The 22061-nt window shown below is 41.9% G+C and overlaps 1 protein-coding gene across 1 annotated transcript in view; it reads right to left on the reverse strand.

The window, feature by feature from the left end:
* Positions 1 to 22061, reverse strand: part of tgfb3 (transforming growth factor, beta 3) — a 44740-nt gene that overhangs the window by 17685 nt on the left and 4994 nt on the right. The window contains exon 2 of the mRNA XM_039741242.1: positions 6367 to 6530. Within this exon, the coding sequence (XP_039597176.1) occupies positions 6367 to 6530 (164 nt within the window). The remainder of the gene's footprint in view (positions 1 to 6366; positions 6531 to 22061) is intronic.

The following is a 22061-nucleotide window of genomic DNA, read 5'->3' on the forward strand; positions in this document are numbered from 1 at the left end:
ACTTTTACGCTCATCAGTTCCTTGAGTCTTGGCACACTGATCATGATCTGTGACAGTGCTCATTGGCATTGAATCTGGCCTGTCCATGTCATGGTCGTGGAAGGTGGAGCCTGTCCTGGCTGTGCTGGATACGGCCAGTTAGGCTGACAAAAAGGCGAAGGTGCTGCTGCACACACTGATAGTGTGTTGATCCTTTAGCAATTGAGTTGGCTTATGGCTGCAATCTCCACTTCATTCCTCTTCTTTTTTATTCGTATTTGAATCCCACAGATGCAAGAGTTTATACAGAAACATTTTGCTTAATTTGCAAATTCATTTAGAAACAGCCTTAATCAAATAAGGGGCCCGAGTCTGCACTTCACATACTATACAGTCCAAGGGTCAGGGGGCCATTACAAATTTTAAACCGGTCACTGTTTGTGTAAATTCTGCACGTTCTCCTTATGCCAGTGTTTTTTGCTTAGTGCTCCACTTTTCCTTCCACGTTATGATGTAATGGGTGTCAAGTTAATGGGGAATCTAAAGTGTGGTTGTATGTTTATATTACGCGGCACCCTATTCAGGCCCGATTCTGTTGGAGACCAACTATGTTGAATTTCAGACAATGTAGTACAAGGGACGTTCAAAAAGTTTCTACGCTTTTTTTAAAACTCTATTAAGAATTTCAAAAACATATTTCATCACTTTTCTACATAGTCACCTACGTTTGCAATGCAATTTTCCCAGCATCGTGCCAACTTTTTAATGCCCAATTACTATTCCTCCCGCCTTCACCGTTTCCAATGAAAATATAAAAGTGCAGAAACGTTTTGAACATCCCTCGTACATGACTACCGTAAAAATCACATTCAAATGCGTACTGACATACTGGCTAAAGAATCCTCTGACTTGTGGTCCCTCCAGACTTGGCTGTGAGGGCTACTGGTTGCCACAGCTGAAGACTTTCTTGACATTATCATGCACACAAATGGCTGACACTTTCCAAAACCTCTTCATCTTGTAAACATCTCCTGATCAGAATAAGCTGAAAACAAATGGCTGCCTCTTCTGTGAAATGTGTTTGCGAGTTAAAGTCTGTCCATCTCTCCTCCCACTTTCTAACCAGTTTATTCAGATCAGAATCATGAGGGACTGAGCCTATAATGGGATTGTTAAGCACAATGGATAGGGCACCAGTCCATCCCAAGCCTCCCACCAATTTAGAATTGTCAGTTAACAAGATGCACACCATTTGCCTGACACGTGCAGAGTACGGCACAGTGAAATTCTTAATGGCATGTCCACATGTTTACATGTGTGCGAAGCAAACTGGGAAAGAAAAACACACAGGGAGAACGTACAAACTCCACAGACAGTTACAGGGCTGGGATTGGAACTATGAAGCCCTATGAACTTCTGTCAGTAAATGGGACACCTTGCTCCATAAAGCTGCACAGTAGGCTGTTATGCCATCACCATGGCCTGTATGCAGCAGCTCCTCTTTATCTCCCCAAAGGTTTTATGGCCGAGGTGCCTGTAGCTGCTTAGAATGCACTCAAAAAGTACTTCACTGCTTGTCTCCTCATGCAGGATTATTTCAGGTCCTGCTTATCCTCTATGTTTGCCCTCTTCAAGGTGTCGAGCAGGGGTGCAGCTGGGCCCGGTCGTAAACCTAATTCCTCTGTGTATGCAGGGTGCCAGCTTGTCACGGTAAGCAAATAATGAATGAAAACAACATTCTTTTGAAATATTTGTCTCCAATCTCACATCTACAGTATGTGCTGGACGGCACACACTGGCAGGTATTTTCTGACTCCAATGTCCTTGCATGAAGAGGACTTTTATCTTGCAATCTGATATTGCCTTCTTTACATTTTATTGCTACTGGATTCTTGTGGCTATGTCTATTGCTGTTGCACCAAATACAGGCTTTTGACTGCAGGTCTATATGTTTAATATTTTTTTTAGAGACTAGCTCCAGAGACCGGAGTTCAGATCCCTAGGAAAGTCACTGCCTTTGTGGACATTGCTTATTCTCCCTGGGCCTGTTCTTGTGTGTATTAGTTTAACTGGCCAGTGTAATCTGAAATGGACTTGGAGCTCATTTAGGATACTGCCTTGCACTCTAAGCTGCCATGACACACGCTGGCTCCCCGCAGCTCTTCACTCAAACACTGTAGAAAATACATGGATGAAAGAGGTGGGTCATCCAGTACTGGGGTTCTTGCCTTGCACTCCATACAGCTAGGATTGGCAAATGATCGCCCCACAATGGTAAGATTAGAGTAAGAAGGGAGACAGGAGGCTCCCATTTAAATCATCCCATTTAAACACTCGGTTAGTAAAAGTAATGTTTCGGTCAGTGTTTACACATCCTTTGAAGATTCTGAATACATTTAAATTACAATAGCACATAAAAACAACTTGTTTGATGCAGTTACAAAAAAATAACAATCCTGTACTCTCCTGGCTAGCTGCAATGGAAGTTTAAATCTTCCTTAATTGTGGATTTTACTGCAATATTTGTAACTTTTTTGATAATACCTGGGGATTTAGTTGTCCAGCGTCACCTGTTTCAAGCTTGTCGATGTTCACTGAATTGGTCAAACTTTTTGCAAAAAGGTCCAAAAGAATTGCCTGTGTGAACACCATCCATGTTGATGGTCTCTTTTACCATATTAAATACTCCAGCTCCAAACTGTAGTTCGGCTGATAGGACAGGATTGGCCAAGGTTTGTGATGTCTCTTTCGAGCCCAGAAGTGGAAATTCATTCTGTTGTGCTAATTCACCAAACCAGATGCAGACAAGGAGCACATGGTTCCAGTCAAGGACAGGACCCCATAACCCACTGATAGCATAGCTGTTTTGATGATGTGGTTTACTGTAATATTAAACAGCATAATTGGACAGGAACTAATGATAGCAGCCAGAAGAGAACGGCACATTAAATCATTCTATACAGGCTAGGTGTGAGCCCCAGACTGGGAAACTATCAAAGACATGCATGTTATATTGTGTCTTTATACTGCCCTCATATCAAGGAGTGTTGGGTGTGTGAATCTATGGTGGACAGACACCAAATCCAGGGCTTGTTTCTAATTTTTAGCAACCCAGCCCCCTCAGTACTAATGTGGCTTGATAATGGCTTGCTAGTTGGATATTCATAACAGCCCAATACAAGGCGAGGGGGACAAGGCCTAACTGGCAGCATTGACACAAGGAAGGAACCAATTCTAGGTGGTGCATCACATATATCCCATCACACTGACACTGGGCCAATTTGGAATCACCAGTTATCCCAGCTCACACATTTGGATTTGGGAGAGGTGCCAGCAGAAAAGGCTCATGGAGACAAAGGGAGAACATGAAAATGTAAGCATGGGGTACAACTGGCTAATCGGTTTCAGCTCAGGATGCAGGACCTGTGAGGCAGCACTACTACTCACTGCAGTATTGTGTCATCCTAGCTTTTTTTCAGCTGAATTGACCCAGATGAGAAGTTTATCCCCAGATGGGATATATCACAAATACATCATTTTAAAAAGTAAAAGAAAAATCTTGATTAAATACAATTTTGCATGTAACAAATAACAACACTGAGCATGAATATATGTGAACAGCTGCCAACTGCTCAGAGTAAAATTAAAGTCCACTCACCATAAACGCTCAACCTCTTATTATTAGAAATGATTCCAGTAATAACCACAAATGCAGTATTCATTGGTCTATCCAGCCATTATTGAACACAGTAAGGTGCACAGGTCCACCAGATTACAGCCTCACTCACCATCTGAGGGCTGCCAACCCAATCTAAGGCACATGGGATATGGGAGGAAAAACACAAACTCCACATAGGTGACCATTAGCCGAAGGATTTGAACCCATTAGTCTGGAGCTGTGAGTGTGCAACTCCATATACAGTAGATACAAGGTATGTACACGCAAATATAATGTTAATTATTTTTAATGTTCAAAATACACGGTGAGTTTTAGGATTTGTAGTGTGAACAGTCAGACATAAAAGGTGAGTGCAAATTTACACCGTAGATTGCCTAATGTGTCTAAAAATATTATGTTGTGATAGGGGACCACAGTTCCATGGGCAGGAACATGGCCACAGAGGAAGTCTGGTTTATTTGCCTGGTGTATGGATGTGTTCATTATTTATACTCCAATCTCTCAACAGAACAGTCATGTTTTGTTTATTAAGTGGAAAATAAAAGCTGTCAGCATTTGATTTATCACCCTCTCTTGTTTCTGAGCCCTTGGATATATCATCAAAAAGTGAAAGGTAGCACAGGCCCAGGGCACACATTCAAGTGCTGCCTTATTGTGGGGACAGCCACTCAAATGCCTATCTGGGCAGTGTCCAGCGCATGGCAGGAACCAACCACAGATGGGATGTCGGCCCATGGTGAGCACACTTCTGCACACACCTCAAATAAGTTCTACACAATCAGGGTCTTGTATGGAGTCTTCAATGAATCTAACTCATGCCTAAGAGATGTGTGAGATGAGACAAATACACCGCAAGACTGAACCTGGAGATGTGAGGCAACCAATGCGAACAACAAAAATGTTTATGCTAATCAGTCACTAAATTCAAAATATTACCTAAAAATTTGATATCAGTGATTAGGCAGTGCACTTGAAAAATTGTAAGTGGCATGACTTAATTATTTATATGATGAGTTCCTGGGTGGTGTTCTCATTTTAAAATGTAATGTATGGTTTGAAGCCTATCTCATGAGCGAATGTCAGAAACTAGCACTGGATGAGGCGCAAGTGCCTTTTAGGGATCATTCATCTTCATCTACTCCCAACCACACAGGGCCAATTTAAGGTTTCCAGTCCTCAAAACAAATGTCTGAGGTGTGGGAGAAAGACCCAATCAAGTATTTTCACTTTGCCATGTTAGTAATTTAAGCATACATGAATTCTGTGTGTTTGTGGCCATTTCTGTCTCTTCACATCTAAACTTTAGATAAATGGACTCCCTTTTACCAATGACTCTAAACTGGCACCAGTCTGGGTGTTGTATATGTAGTCCCTGTGATAGAATGGTGCCCCTTCCTGGCACTTTATGCCAAGTGCTGCCAGGATAGGCTGCAGCAACTCTTAATTGAATTAAGCCTTTTGATAATGTACTGTATGTACTCTATGATGCAGGGCAGCAGGACAATGTTGATCAGCCTTAACCTCTTTACACAATTTAGAATAAATCGAATACAAAAAAAAAAAAAAAATGTATGGGCATCTGAGAAATGGACAAAAGTGAATGAAAGCAGTCTTGTGTAGCTAGGATTATAATAATAATATGCGTCTTTACCAAATTTCACAGATCCAGTTAACTCAGCAAGTTCGCAGACTGGATGAACGGGGAAAAACACAAAGTATGCTTGTATGTCAGGTTCAATAAACGACAGAGCTGGCTGCGGCTTCTGAGATCAGCTGCAATGGAAGCCCGCAGACACAGCGGCTCTGAAGCCTCAGGGTTGACCACCCCTATGCTACCTGATAGTGGCGACCAGACATCTCTGGAATCTCATTTTGGGAATGAAATTCATTGTTTGTATCATTAAACATTATTATTGTAATGATGCTTTAATAATGTGTAATCATTTCTTGAACAATAATAGTTCAAAATATTTTTATTTGTTGGCAGCAAAGCTTTTGGGAAATGAATGCAAAATTATAATATTCTCCATCCTCTTAATGGAAAAATATGCTAATCATTGAATTTTCCAGGAACCAATTACCATGGGTTATCAAGCATCTAGTACACAGCAGGCCAAAACTTATACAAGTAAACAGTTACAAGACGGTGCATTTTCCACCATAAATGAATTTTTTTTTTTTTTTTAAATGTATTTTTTTGATGTGAAAACATTAAAGCAGGACAGAAATTCATTCTAAAATCCATGTACTTCCTACACACAGGAAGTAAAAATGTCCTAAGTTTAGCAATAACCTCAATATTTTGAAGTAGCTGTGGTCCAGTAGTGGTGCATGATTGACAAGGAGGTACAAGTAATGTCCACTCCACATGTGACAGCAGAGCAGTAAATGTGACAAGCCAATTTTGAGCTGTTAATTGGGATGTCGTAAGAAGGCGAAGCACACAGGGAGCACTTGCAATCCCCAAAACCCTCACAGGGTGATCAAGCTGGAAATCGAACCCAGGTCCTGGGAGCTTCAATATAGCAATGTTGACTTCTGCACCACATGTTACATAATGAATGGACCTTCTGAAATTCCTGAGCATCTCAACTCCTCAACTGTGTCTTAAAGCTTTTACTTTGACTTTGATAGTCCCCTGTCAATAAAGATGGCCTTCACCTTCTAAAGAACAACAATGTTTTAAGAGATGCATGAAAAGTACACACCTGGTAAAGTTCGATGCGCTGCTCATTTTTCCTGGCATTATTGTTTGGGACTCTCAGTACCCGAAACTCGGCTCGGAAGAGGTTGGTGGAGTTCTTCTCCATGGAGGACACATTAAAACGGAACATTTTTGAGGTAGTCCCTTTTGGGCAGTTGGGGAGGTCATCTGCAAGGTAAAAAGAAAAGACAAAATTAAATGACCCTCGTTGTGGTTATGCTTTACTTAGCTTGATATTATTAAGTCAGACAATGTACTGTAATTGGACCTGATAAAACAAAAGGAGACATCAGCAGAGTAGAATCAAGAGGGAGGTTCATGGCTGCCTTCTTCGAGAAAACCGCTTGAAGACAGACAAAGTTCAACTATGAGACTTTTTTGATTCACAATGCGCAGGAAAATAACCTGTCTCCTCCTGGGTCCTATAAGTGCCTGCTGTCACCAGTGATATGAAGACACAGCAGCTAACCTTTTAAACTAGTCAAAACACACACTTTGGACCACTGACATGACGCTCCACAGGGGCATCTTGTAGGGGGCCTCTTGCTAATGCAACCACCACAACTCTGTTTAAACCCATAATAAGGCTGCTAGTAGGCAGAAGAAATCCTGGAAACCACATTCCATCACTGTAAGCTAAACTGGAACAACTAGTGGGTAGGCATGCCCAGATGCCTTAAGGGAGCAAAGATCAAGTGTCACCTCCCTGGTTCCACAGCAAAGATACCTACACTTACATGGAGAGGTATGATAACAAGGGTAGACAAAGCCTAACATGTGTGGTACTTTGAAACTGAAATGGTCAGGGAAAGGATGCCAGGAATGGCACATCTGAGGAGATTCAAACAGAAAACAGTGGAACCTCACACTCTACCTGAACAGAGAGAAGAGTTGTTAATAGGTGGCAGCATAACATCCCCTCCTGGGAAACAGGTTACTCATTTAAAGACCAGTACTCTCCCACTGAACTGCTTGGAGCAGCATGCAGTACCGACCATAAAGGCGTTGTGTTGGGAACAGGCAGAGGGTGGGTTGCTGTGTGATGACCTTTAAAGGACTGTTGAAGACACAAAGCTGCTAGAAGGAGTTCAAACCTGGCGTACTTCTGGCCTTGACCCTATAAGCGATTCTAGGACTTGGACACCTGATCATAGTCGGCGGCTTACACCAGCAGAGTTAAGATGGGTCAGGAAGAGAGCTTAAGTAAAGGTTCAACATCAGAAGGCAGAGTTGAACATGAAGGAAGTGTAATGTTGGCTGGAGAACTGGATGAGCCACCCTTTTAGAAAAGGAGCATTTTTATTTTATTGAACCTTTTAAAAACTTTGCATTCCCCTTTATTTTATATTAAGTCACATCCATTTTGGTACCTGTGACCCATCTTCTACACCAGAGGACATAAGATGTCCCAACCCTCTAAGCACCGGGCTATCACAGGGCACACAAACCCACACTTTGACTTGGTCGGATTACACTAGCCATTGATCCGACATCCAAATATTCAGGAAGGCATTAAAACCCACTAGGAGAATATGCATACTGCATGGAGACCAGTGACACTAAGCCCAGGCCCATGGAACGAAAAGGCAGCAACAATCAAAACAAATCCAGACAGACTTATTTCAATTAATGGGCAAATGGTGCCTGTGATGAAAAGAAAATGTGTTAACCCAAATAGCTACAGCACTCATTTTATATATTGCTAAACTCATTTATTGATTTAATAAGAAATGGGAAAGGTTTACAATCCACCCATTCTCTTTATCAGCCTATCCAGTTTAGCACTGCTGGTTGCAGAACAAAAAAATAAACTGGACTTAACTAAACTGAATGAGAGGTCCCACCTTGGCTCTGCTACAATAAATGGAGCCCTCAACCTGTAAGACATCATGGCTTTAGAATAAACACAGGGAGCTGCCACTCTACAACGGTAATGTTAAAACCAGGGCAGCAACGGCACGACAGCGAAAACACGAGTCAACAACAGAATATGAAAGCATGGAACAACCTGAGCTGGCAGCCAGTAAGGATCTTTTAAAATTATTTGCCACTACTAATGGTAACTATCCAACAGTCATGTTACTCATATTTCATTAGGGGGTGCCCAACATTCACAAACCAAAGCAGATAGTCAGGGCTGCTGAATAAGTCGCTCAGGCTTTAAACTGCAGGGCCCATTCAATTCAAAAACCATGAACTCACTTCCCCGAACACGTCCATGCAGACTCAAACATAAACCAACGCTGAAGTCCAAGCAGCAGATATCTAAATCACTTGCAGCCTGGATACCCATCTATTTATTTCCTGAAAATGGGTCTTGAAAGACAAGAGTCTCTTATCGATTTATCAATGTCAAGCACAATTCAGGAACCAACACTGGACATTCTAGGGCAGGTAGCACCTCAAATTATTAACATTTAACAGGGACACCTACTTTCAAATACAAAGGGATAGAAGAAAGACAAGGTGATAGATGTGATAACCACCTGGTACAACAGATGGTGGCGGTTCGTGTGAGGACCAAGTTGGATGGTGAGACCTTCAATGATTTAGGGATCCCTTATCAGAGCAGTACTCATTAGGCCAGCTTTCTGCTTTTCCTTTACTCACTCCTTCCAAAGGCACTGTTCAAGGTGAGTTCTCCCAACACAGAACAGTGTTTGGAGGAGGGTGCTGGTGTGAGACAAGGCAGCTGCTTTATTTAAAACGCCTGCTATATTTGGGCTTTGCTACAAAAAATGATTTAAGTCTCACTTTGCACCCCCCATTCCCCATCACTCAAGGAGCAGATCTCAAATGTTTCATTAACAATAGGCCAGTTACACCAGCAGCAGGGCCATGCCTGCCTGCCTGCCTGCCCAAATGAAGTTCTTTCTTAGTCGCACAGTGCAGCCAACTGAGATTTTGTATGTGCTTCTGTGAAGGTGGATTTTTTATTTAAATGCCATTAGTTCTATGGCGCCCTTCCTTCCAGACATTAGCTGATTGTTCCAAAGTTTCTGCCTATTTTTAAGTGACCTTTCCTAGCTGCGTTCCCCAGCCAAAACGTATGAGCTATGCTATTTGCAGCGGTCCGAAACGTGAAGGAATACTGGGCTGCTTCAGCTGTTTGAGGAGGAAAGCCCCTGCCTGGACAGTACATCTGAAATCCTAATTCCTTTCGGCTGACCTAATTTTTCCTATTACAGCGCTTTTTTAGGTGGATTTCACATTATAGCTTATTTTTGCCAAGGGGTCTGAAGGTAATTTGTTCCATCTCTGGGAGTGCAGTAGATTGCGGGAATAATTAGAATGAAGCAAAAAGCGTAATTCATTGTCCTCTGTTATCAGTTTTGGCTTGGCACTGCAAGCCAGGAGGCTGAGATCATCACTCGTATTCTCACGCGCCAAATCCTGGACATGTTTGAAAAGCTCAGAAAACGATCTAAATGTCAGTCAGCATGTTACTGCACTTATGAAGAGAAATCAAATTTTAACAGAGGCGTCAGCATCCCTTTATTGTTTAGGCTGGTTGTAGTTGCTTTATGGCTCCAGCTGCCTAGCAGGTGATCCTGCATTTTCTCATTTTTTGGCAGTGTGGCCAAGCAGCCCCGGAGTCAGATCTGAAGCCACAAAGGTGCCAGTTCAAGTACTTCCTTAAGCTTGCTGTGTGACTGGGATTGAATCCGGTCAACTGAGGGTTTGCATGGTTATTATGTTTGGCTCAGAATTCTGCTGGCAGCTGCTACTGGTACTTGTGGAAAGACAACTGAGCAGAAATTCACAGAAAACCAGTTAGGGGACAGAAAGGACACATAAAATAATAAAGAAGCAAATTTAGGCACAACATAGACATATATACACACATACACACATACACACACACACACACACACACACACACACACACACACACACACACACACACACACACACACACACACACACACACACACACACACACACATACATACATACATACATACATACATATATATATATATATATATATATATATATATATATATATATATATATATACACACACACACACACTAAGGGGTTCCACCTGCTGGCTCGCTTCCCTCGCCAACAAGGGGCCTGCGCTACGCACCAGCCACTTCGCATCTCTGCTGCTCGCATATGTGGATTTCACTTTCACCACACGACAAATCTTTTAATTCTCGCAAATATGCCTCTTCATTGACAAGAAATACTACTTTTCCCTGATGGCAACACAAATCTACAAATCTCCGACTTTAAACTTTAAGCCGAACAATAACTACATACTTCTATCTCTTTTCACTGTTCTGTTATTTCACCAAGTAATAATTTCCGTTTGTTAGCACTAATGCAATCTTTACTATTAGTTTTTTTGAGACTTTCGAATTTTAGTACTTTAATAATCCTTAACCTGTGCTGCATGTGTATCGCGCCAACGTTTTTGAATCTCTTCACGACGTTCTACTTTGTCTTCTACTCTTTGTTTTTTATTTCCAACCCCGCTTGAAGCTGAGAGCGCAGGAACTGTGTCCAACAATAGCATTCACACGAATGAGAAGTGATTGGACCGTGGGCATGGTTGTAAATGTTTGACAGGAAGGCAGAAGTTGTCAAAATCTCTTTGCAAAAAGTCTAGCCTCACAGAAGGTGAAATTATCTCCAAGAAAGTCTTGTCCCAGGATTTTCTTTTATTATAGATTTAGATATATCTATATCTCTCTCTATATATATTACACACACACACACACACACACACACACACACACACACATAGCTCCTGCATACAGCCCCAGGGCATCTGCTTCTTTTAGGAGGAGGTAGCCCTAATGATGGCCCTGCCTGCGTTTTCACTTCGCCATGACACACAACATGCTGAGAAGATGCCAGCAGACCAGATTATCCAAGTCTACTAGCTTTCAAACTCCCTGACTTAACTTTCTTTTAATCCACGTTGGCACATACCCATTTGAATGCCTTTTTTCCCTGCAGATGTGATTAAAATTGTGTTTTGGGAAAAAGAGCTGTCAACGCCATTATAAAAGCCTAACAGTTTAATTGTATTGTTATATAATATTTTGTTTTTATTATTAATACAGTATGTTCTCCCAAAACCAATCAACATCGTGTTCTCCAATGACGTGTTTGCTGCTGTGCTCCAGAGGTTACTGGAGACTTGCTCAGAAAAATCCTGAGAACTGCATCTCGAGCAACTTCATAAAGAGCCTCTTTGTGTGCACTGAGCAAAGCTAAACAATGCTTCCTGGTCAGCTACAGCCAAACGCCTCGAAATCACCCACCCCCGCAATTAGGGGGGGCGTGCAGAGGTGGATGATGATTGGTTGGTCATGAAGTAAAATCATCACGGACTGATAAACACATATGACAAGGCTGAAAGAGAATAAGGCCCTAAAATACGTGTCGTCCCTGCTCTTCTCTAAAATTGCACTCCAGTATGGTCTAAGGTAACCCATTCAGCACTAGGAATTCATATCAACCAGTCTTCTAAGTGACTCCCAGGTCTTCTGCTTAAAATGAATTGGGGGGGAGGGGGGCTTTTATATTCCTTTTAATAAAAACCATATGACTTAAAAAAAAGAACACCCTGACAGTAATGCCTCCGTGATCTTTTACATTTTTCACACAATATGTACACTGGACTGGGTGAGTTCAAAGTGAGATTTGAACTTCGACTGTTGCTCCAATTCCAGGTGACAGAGTAAGACTATAATACACAATAAAACACTAAAAGGACTTCACAAACAGCGGGAGGCGTTGGTATTAGGCCGTCAGAGGACCTGCCACTTTACACAGTTACAGTAATTTAATCCTGAAAAGTGACCCGCTTTCAAAAAATTAACTCAACAGCTCCATTTTACCACACATAAGTACACACACAGCTTCCCAAACCTGCTTAATCCATTTCAGGGTTCCAGAGGGCTGGTGTAACCAAGCAGCTTTGTGCATAAGGTGCACAATACGCACAGTGTACAACAATTAGTAAAGTGCAGGCCACATTTATTTGTTGCAACCAAAACTGAAAACACAGTTCTACCAATATGGCTCATCTCACACCACTGCTGCTCCAGAATCAGGAATTTGAACCATTGATCTGCATGTATGGCTTACCTCATCTAACATTATTTTATGTTCTAGTTGACCTTGACTGACCATGGCAAGCTGAACGAGCTGTTCAAATGTTGAACCACTGGTCTATGTCCTGTGATGCCCATCTCAGCTGGCCTTCATTTTCTAGGAGTGGCTGTCCCAAGACCAAAGATGGGCATCAATGATTTACATTTGTAGGTCACCTCATCTTTTATTCTTTCAAGGCTCACCAACTGAACAGACAGGGTTGCCAAAGAGAGATACAGTAGCACTTGTCTGCATATTCAAGTCACCACATCTCAAAACGCTCCCACAGATGATGATCCATACTTATACTCACATGCAGGTCACCTGATGTCTCATGCCTAGAATAGCCATTGTGGTCCAGTCTAGGCTTCCCCATGTCCAGAGTTAGACAGCAATAGTTTACTTGCATGATTCACCACATGCCAAGCAACTTGAAAACTGTTCTGACCCTCACCATTCAAGAAAGGCTGACACAGAACCAAGAATGTGGGGCACTTATCTGCACCACATCTCAAACTTTCATTGCGTTAACATCAACTCAAAAGATGGAGGAAAACAGGCTGCTTTTGTCTGTATGAATCACCTCATCTCCCACTTGTTCATGGCCCAGATGACCATCACCATACATAGCAAGCTTTCCCAAGATCTGATATTACAATACTCATACTGATTTTTCAGAGTCTATCAATCTTTTAAATGCAGTTTTTATATTTTTTGTTATTTGGACATGACAAAGAATTTCAATGTACGTTGTACAAGTGACAATACTACTACTGCTCTTTTATAGATCACACCAGCTGTTTCCTTGAGGTTTCTCACAAATGTGGTCTTGAGATGATATGCTTGTCTTTGAAGGAATTACATCTGCATGCACAGGGTCCTTTATTGTTATGCTAAAGTGTAAGATTGTGTTCTGAAAATGCAGAAGAAGTTATGTAGAAAATGCCAAATGCAATCTGTGGCCTGGAGGCCGATGCTCCTTGACAGCAGAGAGGTGAATTCTTCAAGTATTCAGGGTTTCACCTGAAGTGACCATGGTCTTTCATGCCCCACCTTCCCCTGTCTGGAGCACATTTCCCATACCTCAGCAATACAAATGGTGGCCATAACTCCTCAAAACAGCATCTTAGTGTTCAAGGTGTTGCTTGGTTTTAAATTCCTATAGTGGCGGCTTTTGATTAATGCCTGGGAAGTGAAACAGAGGCTTTTCTGCTTGGTTACTCATAATTTCGAGCAATACAGACAAACATTATTCACAATGGGGGGCAAAAAGAGTTTATTGGCCACGGAGTCTTGAGAGAAAGGCATCATTTTGGACACAAAGGCTTCATTAAGAGCTCTTCACCAAGAAAAATTAATGAAAGTCTCCACATGTTAAGAGCTACAGCACCGAACAGTCACTCGAAACGGAAGCTTCAGTGGAAAGTTAAGTGACCCGCACTTTCTTCCATGAATAAAGCAGACTCCGTTTTTCGAGTGCCTGTTGCCCTCCTCTAAGATTAACACAATTTTTTCCGTCATGAACCTCACACTGCCATGTGCTTTATCTAACATGCATGAGCTAATTTAATGGACTTATCTGTGGAGGTGGGACTCCATCTGTCCAGTTTATCAGAGAAGAAACAAAAACATCATTTGGTGTCAGCCAAAGAATGTCTGTCTCTGTTTGGTTTGGGGTGACATCATCTTTGTACTATTTCATAAACCTCAGTGGCTGCCATCCTCTGATGTAATCGGGTACGCGACACGAAAAAAAAAATCCAAGGATTGCCGAGTGCCATTTATATCAAATGACTCATTAGTTGACAGCGTAATGCATAATGGCCCTGTGCCCTGACTCTAAGCTGAACAGCATATGGACTGAACCCCAGAGCAGGCGGGACTGTCAACGCTCTCTTTCCCATAATCAGCAGCGGAACCTCTGCATGGATATGTCTGTGTCACTACCTCCACTCCAAACCACAAACCAATCTGGTCACCCTGGCCGCCTCCATGTGGAGTGTGGCCTGCCACTAAACTGCAAGCCTTTCATAACCTCCATGTGGTTTAAACCCTTCTCGGACTGGGATCCTGTATGAACACACACTATGGTTTGGAGAAGTGCAGGAGCCATGTTTTCCAGTCTCGCACTTGTGCCCAGATTAAACAGCCGCTCTACCAATCAAGGTCTCCCCCATGAAATGGTAGCTGGATAACCTAGGAGAGACGGGAGCAAACTTTGTATGTCCTTCTGGTGGAAGCACTCCCTCTTTCCTTGTCACTTTTTATTGTCCCACTTTTACTTACAGTTGAAGAAAAGCTGTTAAGCAATAAAACAAACAACTCTTTATTGGACCTATAAGATGTTTCATTCATCCATATTGTGTACTGACTTAATATATTTCTAGGGTAAAAGGAAGCCAGAGTCTATCCCAGCAGCGTTTGTAAGGGAAGAGCTAAACCTAGATATGGTGCACTTCAGCACAGGGCATACTCACCAGTATATCTACAATATGAAACATGAGAAGACCATGTAAACTCCATAAGGACACTGTCTGGGCAGGGGTGTTCAAAGTCAGTGCTCAATTAAGACAGTTAGGCCTGAATGAGGGGTCTAAAAGTTAAGGTTGTCTTACTGTATAATGTAGAGAGCAGACTCCTAAGAAAAGATCTAAAAGGGTGATAGAAAGGGAGTGTAGAAACCTGTAAGAGCATCAAAGTACCACTAGGAGGTATCACAGGTGATGCAAAGTGGTGTTATGTTTGGTCCTAGACAAGGTGAGCAGGAGTTTGGTGATGGGTATAGCTTCATTCCAAGTCTACCTGGCAGCAAAAATGGCTATTGGGGTTTTCTAATGGTATAACTAACATATGCTAGGGCATGAAAACCATGAAAGGCTAAATGTTTTCTGATTTTCCTCAAATGGTCACTTCATAACCTAAGGCAGCAGAAGTGAGAGGGGATCTTCCATGACACTGTATCAGAGGCCAGGAATGAAAATGAATGTTTTGTCACCAGCTCCCACTTGATAGAGAGGACTATTAACTTTGCCCTGTAATGTATACTATGGCTGGTGATATGCTTTTGCTGCTGCATAAATCAGAGTATTAGGCAGTTGCCCAGAAACAAACACCTGTGCTGATATTACCATTTTCTAACCCATTTAGTCCATTCTAGGGTCACAGATAAACAGATTCTCTTTCTCACAGCACTTCAAACAAGCCAGGAGTTAACCCTGGACAGAAAAGTAGGCCTATCAGGGAACTTTCATTCATGCAGTTGAAAACTGATCAAACCCGCACATTATTGGGAAACCTGACTGAGCGAACAACTCTGCACATGTAGTTGAACTAAACAATTCTAACAACTGTGTCAGTCACCCGTAGTCTATTGCAACATATATTTACAATAGTATTCACTCTGAAAGACACTCTATAAACTGAGGTTGCATTTCACTTGGAGCATCTTTAGCCCAATTCTGTTTTTTTCACATATGATTATGTGGCATGGCACATGCTCATGCAGCAAAAATGGAATTTAACAATATATTATACCAGTATTCTTCAGCTTGCTTAGTCCAATTCAGAGTTATGGTGGCAGTGTCGAGAACAATGTGGGCACCAAACCTACACACCCACCAACACTTACTTACTCTAGCAATGCCAGTTAACTGAATACACAAACTGTGGAATGTGGGGGCAAACCGGAATACCCAGAAGAAATTCCATATGCATCTTTCTATGGGCAACAACCAAGTGCAGGATTCAACCACAGGAGGCAGGATCTGTGAAGCCAGCAGCACTATATACTGCACCACCACACCATTCATCAATAGAGCATGACAATTATTTCAAATGAAGAAAATAAAAAATAAACAGAAATTAGTTGATTTCAGCTTTAAGACTTTAAAATCATTGGAAGGAATGACGGAAGAAAAAAAACATTGCCTCACTTCTAATATGCCTAATGGTGTGTTCTTACTATTTATTTTGCTTAACAGAATTTATCAGCCAGAATGCTTCTCAATGAGTGTATGGTAAACTCACAAACCAACCATCAGTCTCTTGCTTATAGCATGTGAGGTCCCAGAGCCTATCCGAGGCAGAAGGCTACCCCAGTCTACTTCAGGACACACTCACTCTCACCCTGTGTCAGTTTAAATTAACATTTCAACCTAACCTACATGTCTCTGGGATGTGGCTGACAAACTATGCAGACAGTGGCAGGGCATGGAGTTATTGGAGATCAGTCATAACTACCATGCCATTGTTACACCCTTCTGAACTAAATGGCTCAATTTAGAGAGTTTTAAGACTAGGCAAGTTGCACTTGGGGGGTAAATGAATAACAATTAGTACAAATGTCATCACTCAGGAAGGCACTCTATGAAGACTAATTGCAATGCAGTGTACGGTTTTCACATCAGCTTTTATAGGACTCTAGAACTGGACAAAGCAGGATTTCTAACTGGGCGGATGTCTGCCCAAGAAGTCCGTTTCTAGCTGTATTTAAGAGGTTTGTTTCTGTGCTTTGGAACAGTGCTCACCTTCCATACTGTCCAAAACTTAAAGCCAAGCTGGGCACACAGCCTGTGTCTAAACACTGGACAGTTCCTCTAAAGGAGGATTACAGAAAAGTTAAGCCAGGAGCCAAAGAGTCTGTTTTGTTATGTGTGCAAACTGTTAAACTGCACCAGATTCTGCAAAAAAGCTGCTTGTTTAGAATCTTCAGTGAAAGAGGGTGAGGTGTGAAGCTCTTTGGCTCAGGCCCATATTGCCACCGGACAGGAGATACTGTTTGTAGTTAGTAAGCACCAGGAAAATGAAGGACCTTCACGGAAACAACTGCTCACTTCAACTGTTCCAGGAAGGGAATCACGCTTGATGTGCAACACAGATTGCTGCATTCAGGTCACAGCATTCAAGCAGTACCAGTGCCAGCTCTGCTGATCTGTTTAGCACTTTTCCAAAATACTTCTTGACTTTAGCTCGTGCTGTGTGTGATCTTTGTCGGCAAAACACATTAGCTCGGGTCCCTGGAATGTGAGCTCAGTTGGAGTAGCAGTTAAATACACCACACCCGGGAAGCGACTCACGGCGTGTGTGAAATGTGCTTCCAATCAGGCAGGTTGGAGTTGCACGTGGGCAGTCAGCTGTCCTCAGTCAAGGACAAGGCAGGCGGCAGGGGACGGAAGCCCCCATGATCAAATTTCCAGCCCACACTAAGATGTTCATAGTTTCCATAGCTCTGCCATTCTCACCGATATTCTGAGCTTGTCACGGAAGAGGCCCCAGGGTTTCACTTAGACAGTCATTCTTCATGTCAGTCTCCTTTCCCTCATTTTGGTGTCCTCCAAAAAGTTTTCGTTCTTCAGCCCTTTCTCCATTTCTCATAAACTCCAGCCACTGTGCAAAATGATGCTTGATATCTGCATGTTTAATATAATATAACACACAACCAAAAGCTTTAAACTCTGTACTTATGGGAAATATATGGAAACATGTCAATTTGTCCTTTTTTTTTTTAACTTGCTTATTCCAGCTCAAAATGGTGGGGTGAGTTAGCTCATATCAGCAGCACTGAGTGCATAACAAGAACCAACTTCAGACTGGACAGCAATTCTTAACAGGTATATTTAAAGACATCAATCACTTTGACATGCATGTCTTGGTGTGTGGAACACAACTCCACCTGGAGAACATGCAGGACTGGCAAAGACTGATAGAGGGGAAGGAGTCTAGCACAGGTCACACAGCTGGGATACCACACGGCTAAGCACTGTGCCAGATATTTCCAAAAAGTTACCCATCTTCAAATTTAAAGATTTCTCTTCATCCACAGCTTAGGGTCAAAGGAAACTGAGGCAGCTATAAGACAGCAACTCCCCAATCCATCACAAGGTACATGCGTAGAGCTAATTTAGATATGCCAATCAACTTAACATATACATCTTTGGGTTGTGGAACTAAACCTCCCAAGGAGCAACCTGGCAGGAAATCAAACCCAGGTCCCCAGAGCTGCCAGGTCCTAGTGCTAAAATCCTAGCCAGCAACTCATTTACTGAACCTGCAGATTTAAGATTGTGGTTTACATGCAGGAAAATCTACAGCACTGACAACCAGGCAAGGAAAAGGTCGGTCTAGGGATGGCATGTCAGTCTATTGCTGGGCACTCTCACACCAGGCTAATTTAGAGTCAGAAATTCTTAAATGCAGCAGGATAATGATAGTCTTGAGTTCCTGGAACAACAGTACTAACTGCTGTGCCAATTACATCCAAAAATTGATTTACTGAAACCTGTATATGTGGTATTCAGCACTGGGCACACTCATCCCCAAGATTAACCAGTCACCTAATCTGTAAATCATTTGGCATGGAGAGCAGCGGGCACCAAGACGACCCCTATACTATCATAAGAGTAACTAAAAATAAAATACTGTGCTTGGTGGACTGAAACAGACTGGGACTGACACCCTTTGATTTAAGGCTCATCCAAAGTTGCCTCCCTGCGAATTTTCATTCCCATCCACTATATTTATGATGAAGTCAGCAACATTTTATTGCTAAAATGTTCACCCCATCATTTTGCTCAGCTCAATTTAATACACCAAGTTTTGGGGTTTCCCCTTTTAAAACCTGCAATGGGTGCAGGGATGACCCCCACAAGAAGGTGTTTATGATGGCTTTGGCCCCTGCAGCATTTTTGATCTTCTAGAGGTCCATATTACTTTATTTTCTCAATTAACACTGTAATCCTTTGTATAGTTTGCATTCACCCACCACTTCATTTCTATGGTCAAGGCCCTATCATGAAGTAGTTGTCTATGATGTTCATTTTATAAGTTCTACAGAACGTCAAAACATCTGAAAATATAGCCTAAATCCAGCCATCTGTGTCAATTACACACTGGCAAGAATGCTGCAGTACCTTTTCAGCTTCACATCTGCTTAAGGGATTGTAGTGGCTGCCTCTAGGATTTGTACAAAAAAAAAAAAGAAAAAAAGGCTTCTATGCTCACTAGCAATAGAAAAAGCTGAATTTGCACAACATGGGTGGCCCCCTGATGCCCTGCCCATTAGTCTCTCAAATCATCCATTTGTCCTGCTGGTTTCACAAAGCCTGGCGTCTTACAGTACAAATGGGCAACTTGACAAATGATCTGAAATGAAACATTCTGGCTTCCCGCCAGCACCCTATGCCAAAGTTGTACTGAAAAGTCGCTTTTTCTACTATATACTTGGCCACCTTTGCTCTTCTGTGCCATAAATATTCAGCCGATTCTTGCTTCCAAAAGCCTTTTAAAACATAGAAGGTTTCTACTCGACACTTGAGCTCACTCGAGGCTTGAAAATGAATCAGGCAATTCAGAACTGAATGGGAACAAGTTCTAAAAAAAGAAAAATAGCGGCTACTGCCGGCACTGGCTTTTCTGGTGCTCTTCCCAGCTAGGGGACTGTGTGAAAGATCATAAACCTCTTCTTTAGGTAGGGAAAAATACAGTTTTTCAATTGAGGGCCATTGGATTCATTTATGTAGCAAGCAAATAATCAGACTGCAGTTCAAAAGTCAACTACCCTTTATGTGTTGTTCAGTTTAAGTGGATTGCTCTGCTTGATTTGTTTCAAGAGGATAAATGTGGTGCCAATTTATCTCACCTAGGCAATACCTCAGACACAAAAACAGATCCTAGTTTTTACTTTTATTTCTATACTCAAAAAAAAAAAAAAAAGAAACAAAAATACTGAGACCACCAAATTCAGTTTTACAGTCACGCTATCCAGCAGCATTTGGTGAAATAGTCCTGGACTCAGCAAGTTACCTAACATGCATGTCTTTGGAATGTGAAAAGACAAAACCCCACATGGATATTGGAAGAACATACAAACAATCAGTAACTAGGCAGGAACTCAAACCTACCCCCCTGGTGTTTTGAGGCTACAGAACTACCTGCAGTTCCACTGGGATTTCCTTATTGAAAGGAAACAAATACTTATTTTGACCATAATTTTATCCATACAATTATTGCCTCATTGGATATGTCTTGCACTGTTGTATTACATGATAGTGTGGCAACAGTTAAAGCATTTGCACATTCATCTGATGTCCTTGAGTTCCTCCAAGTGTTCTACTTTTCTCTTATGGTCCTATGTGTTGGATGAGCAGGTGGCTGTACAGTGGTCTAAGCTGTTGACTCTAGACTGGCGAAGGCATATGCAGAATTGTGACTTATGAAGGATTAGCATACCACTGTGGACCCGATAGAGCAGCAAGTACAAGTCTATGCCAGCACTTTGAGTTTATGTTCCCCTCATGCCAATATGGATTCTTCCTTCATCTACTCCAACTTGTGTGTTAGATGGAATAGCAACTCCAGGAGTTATATATGTGGATGTGTGATCTGTAATGGACTGATCTCACACCCTTAGAGCCTTGGATGCAATTAAATCTGGATTAGTTCCTCCTCTTCACCTGTACATAGACTGAAAAGAAAATGGATGATAAAATTGAAAGGTGGTAGAGAAAATAGAATTATTGCCAATTAAATGATCATCCGTTAGAAACAGAAAATACAGTGATCCTTTGACAAAGTTCATAAAATCAATACTTTGTTTTTAGGATAACCCTTCTACATCTAAGGGCTTTCTCTTTTTTTCCTAAATTTGCCAAAGTTGGGCGGCCAAGACCTCATACAAGAACAAAGTGGTAAACACCTCAGAATGTCTCCCCAAACTTAGGATATGCTTCCACTTCCAGAAGGCAGAAAATGGGACATAACTTATTTTACTCCTCACCATTAGAAATGGGTTGCTGTCCCAAGGATTTTTAAAGTTTGTTTTTTTTTTTTTTTTTAATTCAACTCTCAATGTGCATCTGGTTCCTGTTCATATACAGGGCAAATCTTTGCTAAATGCCTAATCAGGGAAAAGCACCTTGGTTTCTGGACACTAGGATGCCACATGCAGCTAAAATGAAAAACTGGGGGAGACATGTAGCATACAGACGCACACACATGCAGCTTCCCTGTACACCCCTTTACTGGCACTTGACTTTATCTAAACATCCTGGTATAAAAACTATAGCCCTTGAGGGTCATGCTTCAGTATTCCCAAAGCTAAAACCCCACATCCTGTGACACCTCCAACTTTTAACTTGACCCTTAATACACTGAAACTCCTGAAATATTATAACACACACATGGCTTTTTGTCTTCTAATACTCGGCAGTTAAAAGCCAGAGCCTGATGCATTTATAATAAATTACCTTTTTTTCCCTCCTTTTCTTTCTGGTCAGAAATCATGCCACATGTAATAGTGTCCTGCCAGGAAAAACAGAGATCTGCACATCAGGAATTTTCCCACAAGCAGTTTAGCAGACTGCTCCTACCTTTCAAACTCTCTGTTCCTCCAATATATTTTAATGATAAATTTAGTGTTTGCAGGTGGCGAAAAAGCTAACTGCATCAGTTTGTGAAATTGTTTGTTGTACTGCCAGATCATCAAAAGAAATAATAACCCCCCCCCCCCACCCACCCCACCCTCCTTTCACTTTCAGGGTGCCGCCACTAACAGCACAGCACGGACCAAATGGCAAACCTGTGCAAGAA

The sequence above is a fragment of the Polypterus senegalus genome, chromosome 18 (assembly GCF_016835505.1).
Source record: "Polypterus senegalus isolate Bchr_013 chromosome 18, ASM1683550v1, whole genome shotgun sequence".
Classification (NCBI taxonomy): Eukaryota; Metazoa; Chordata; class Cladistia; order Polypteriformes; family Polypteridae; genus Polypterus; species Polypterus senegalus.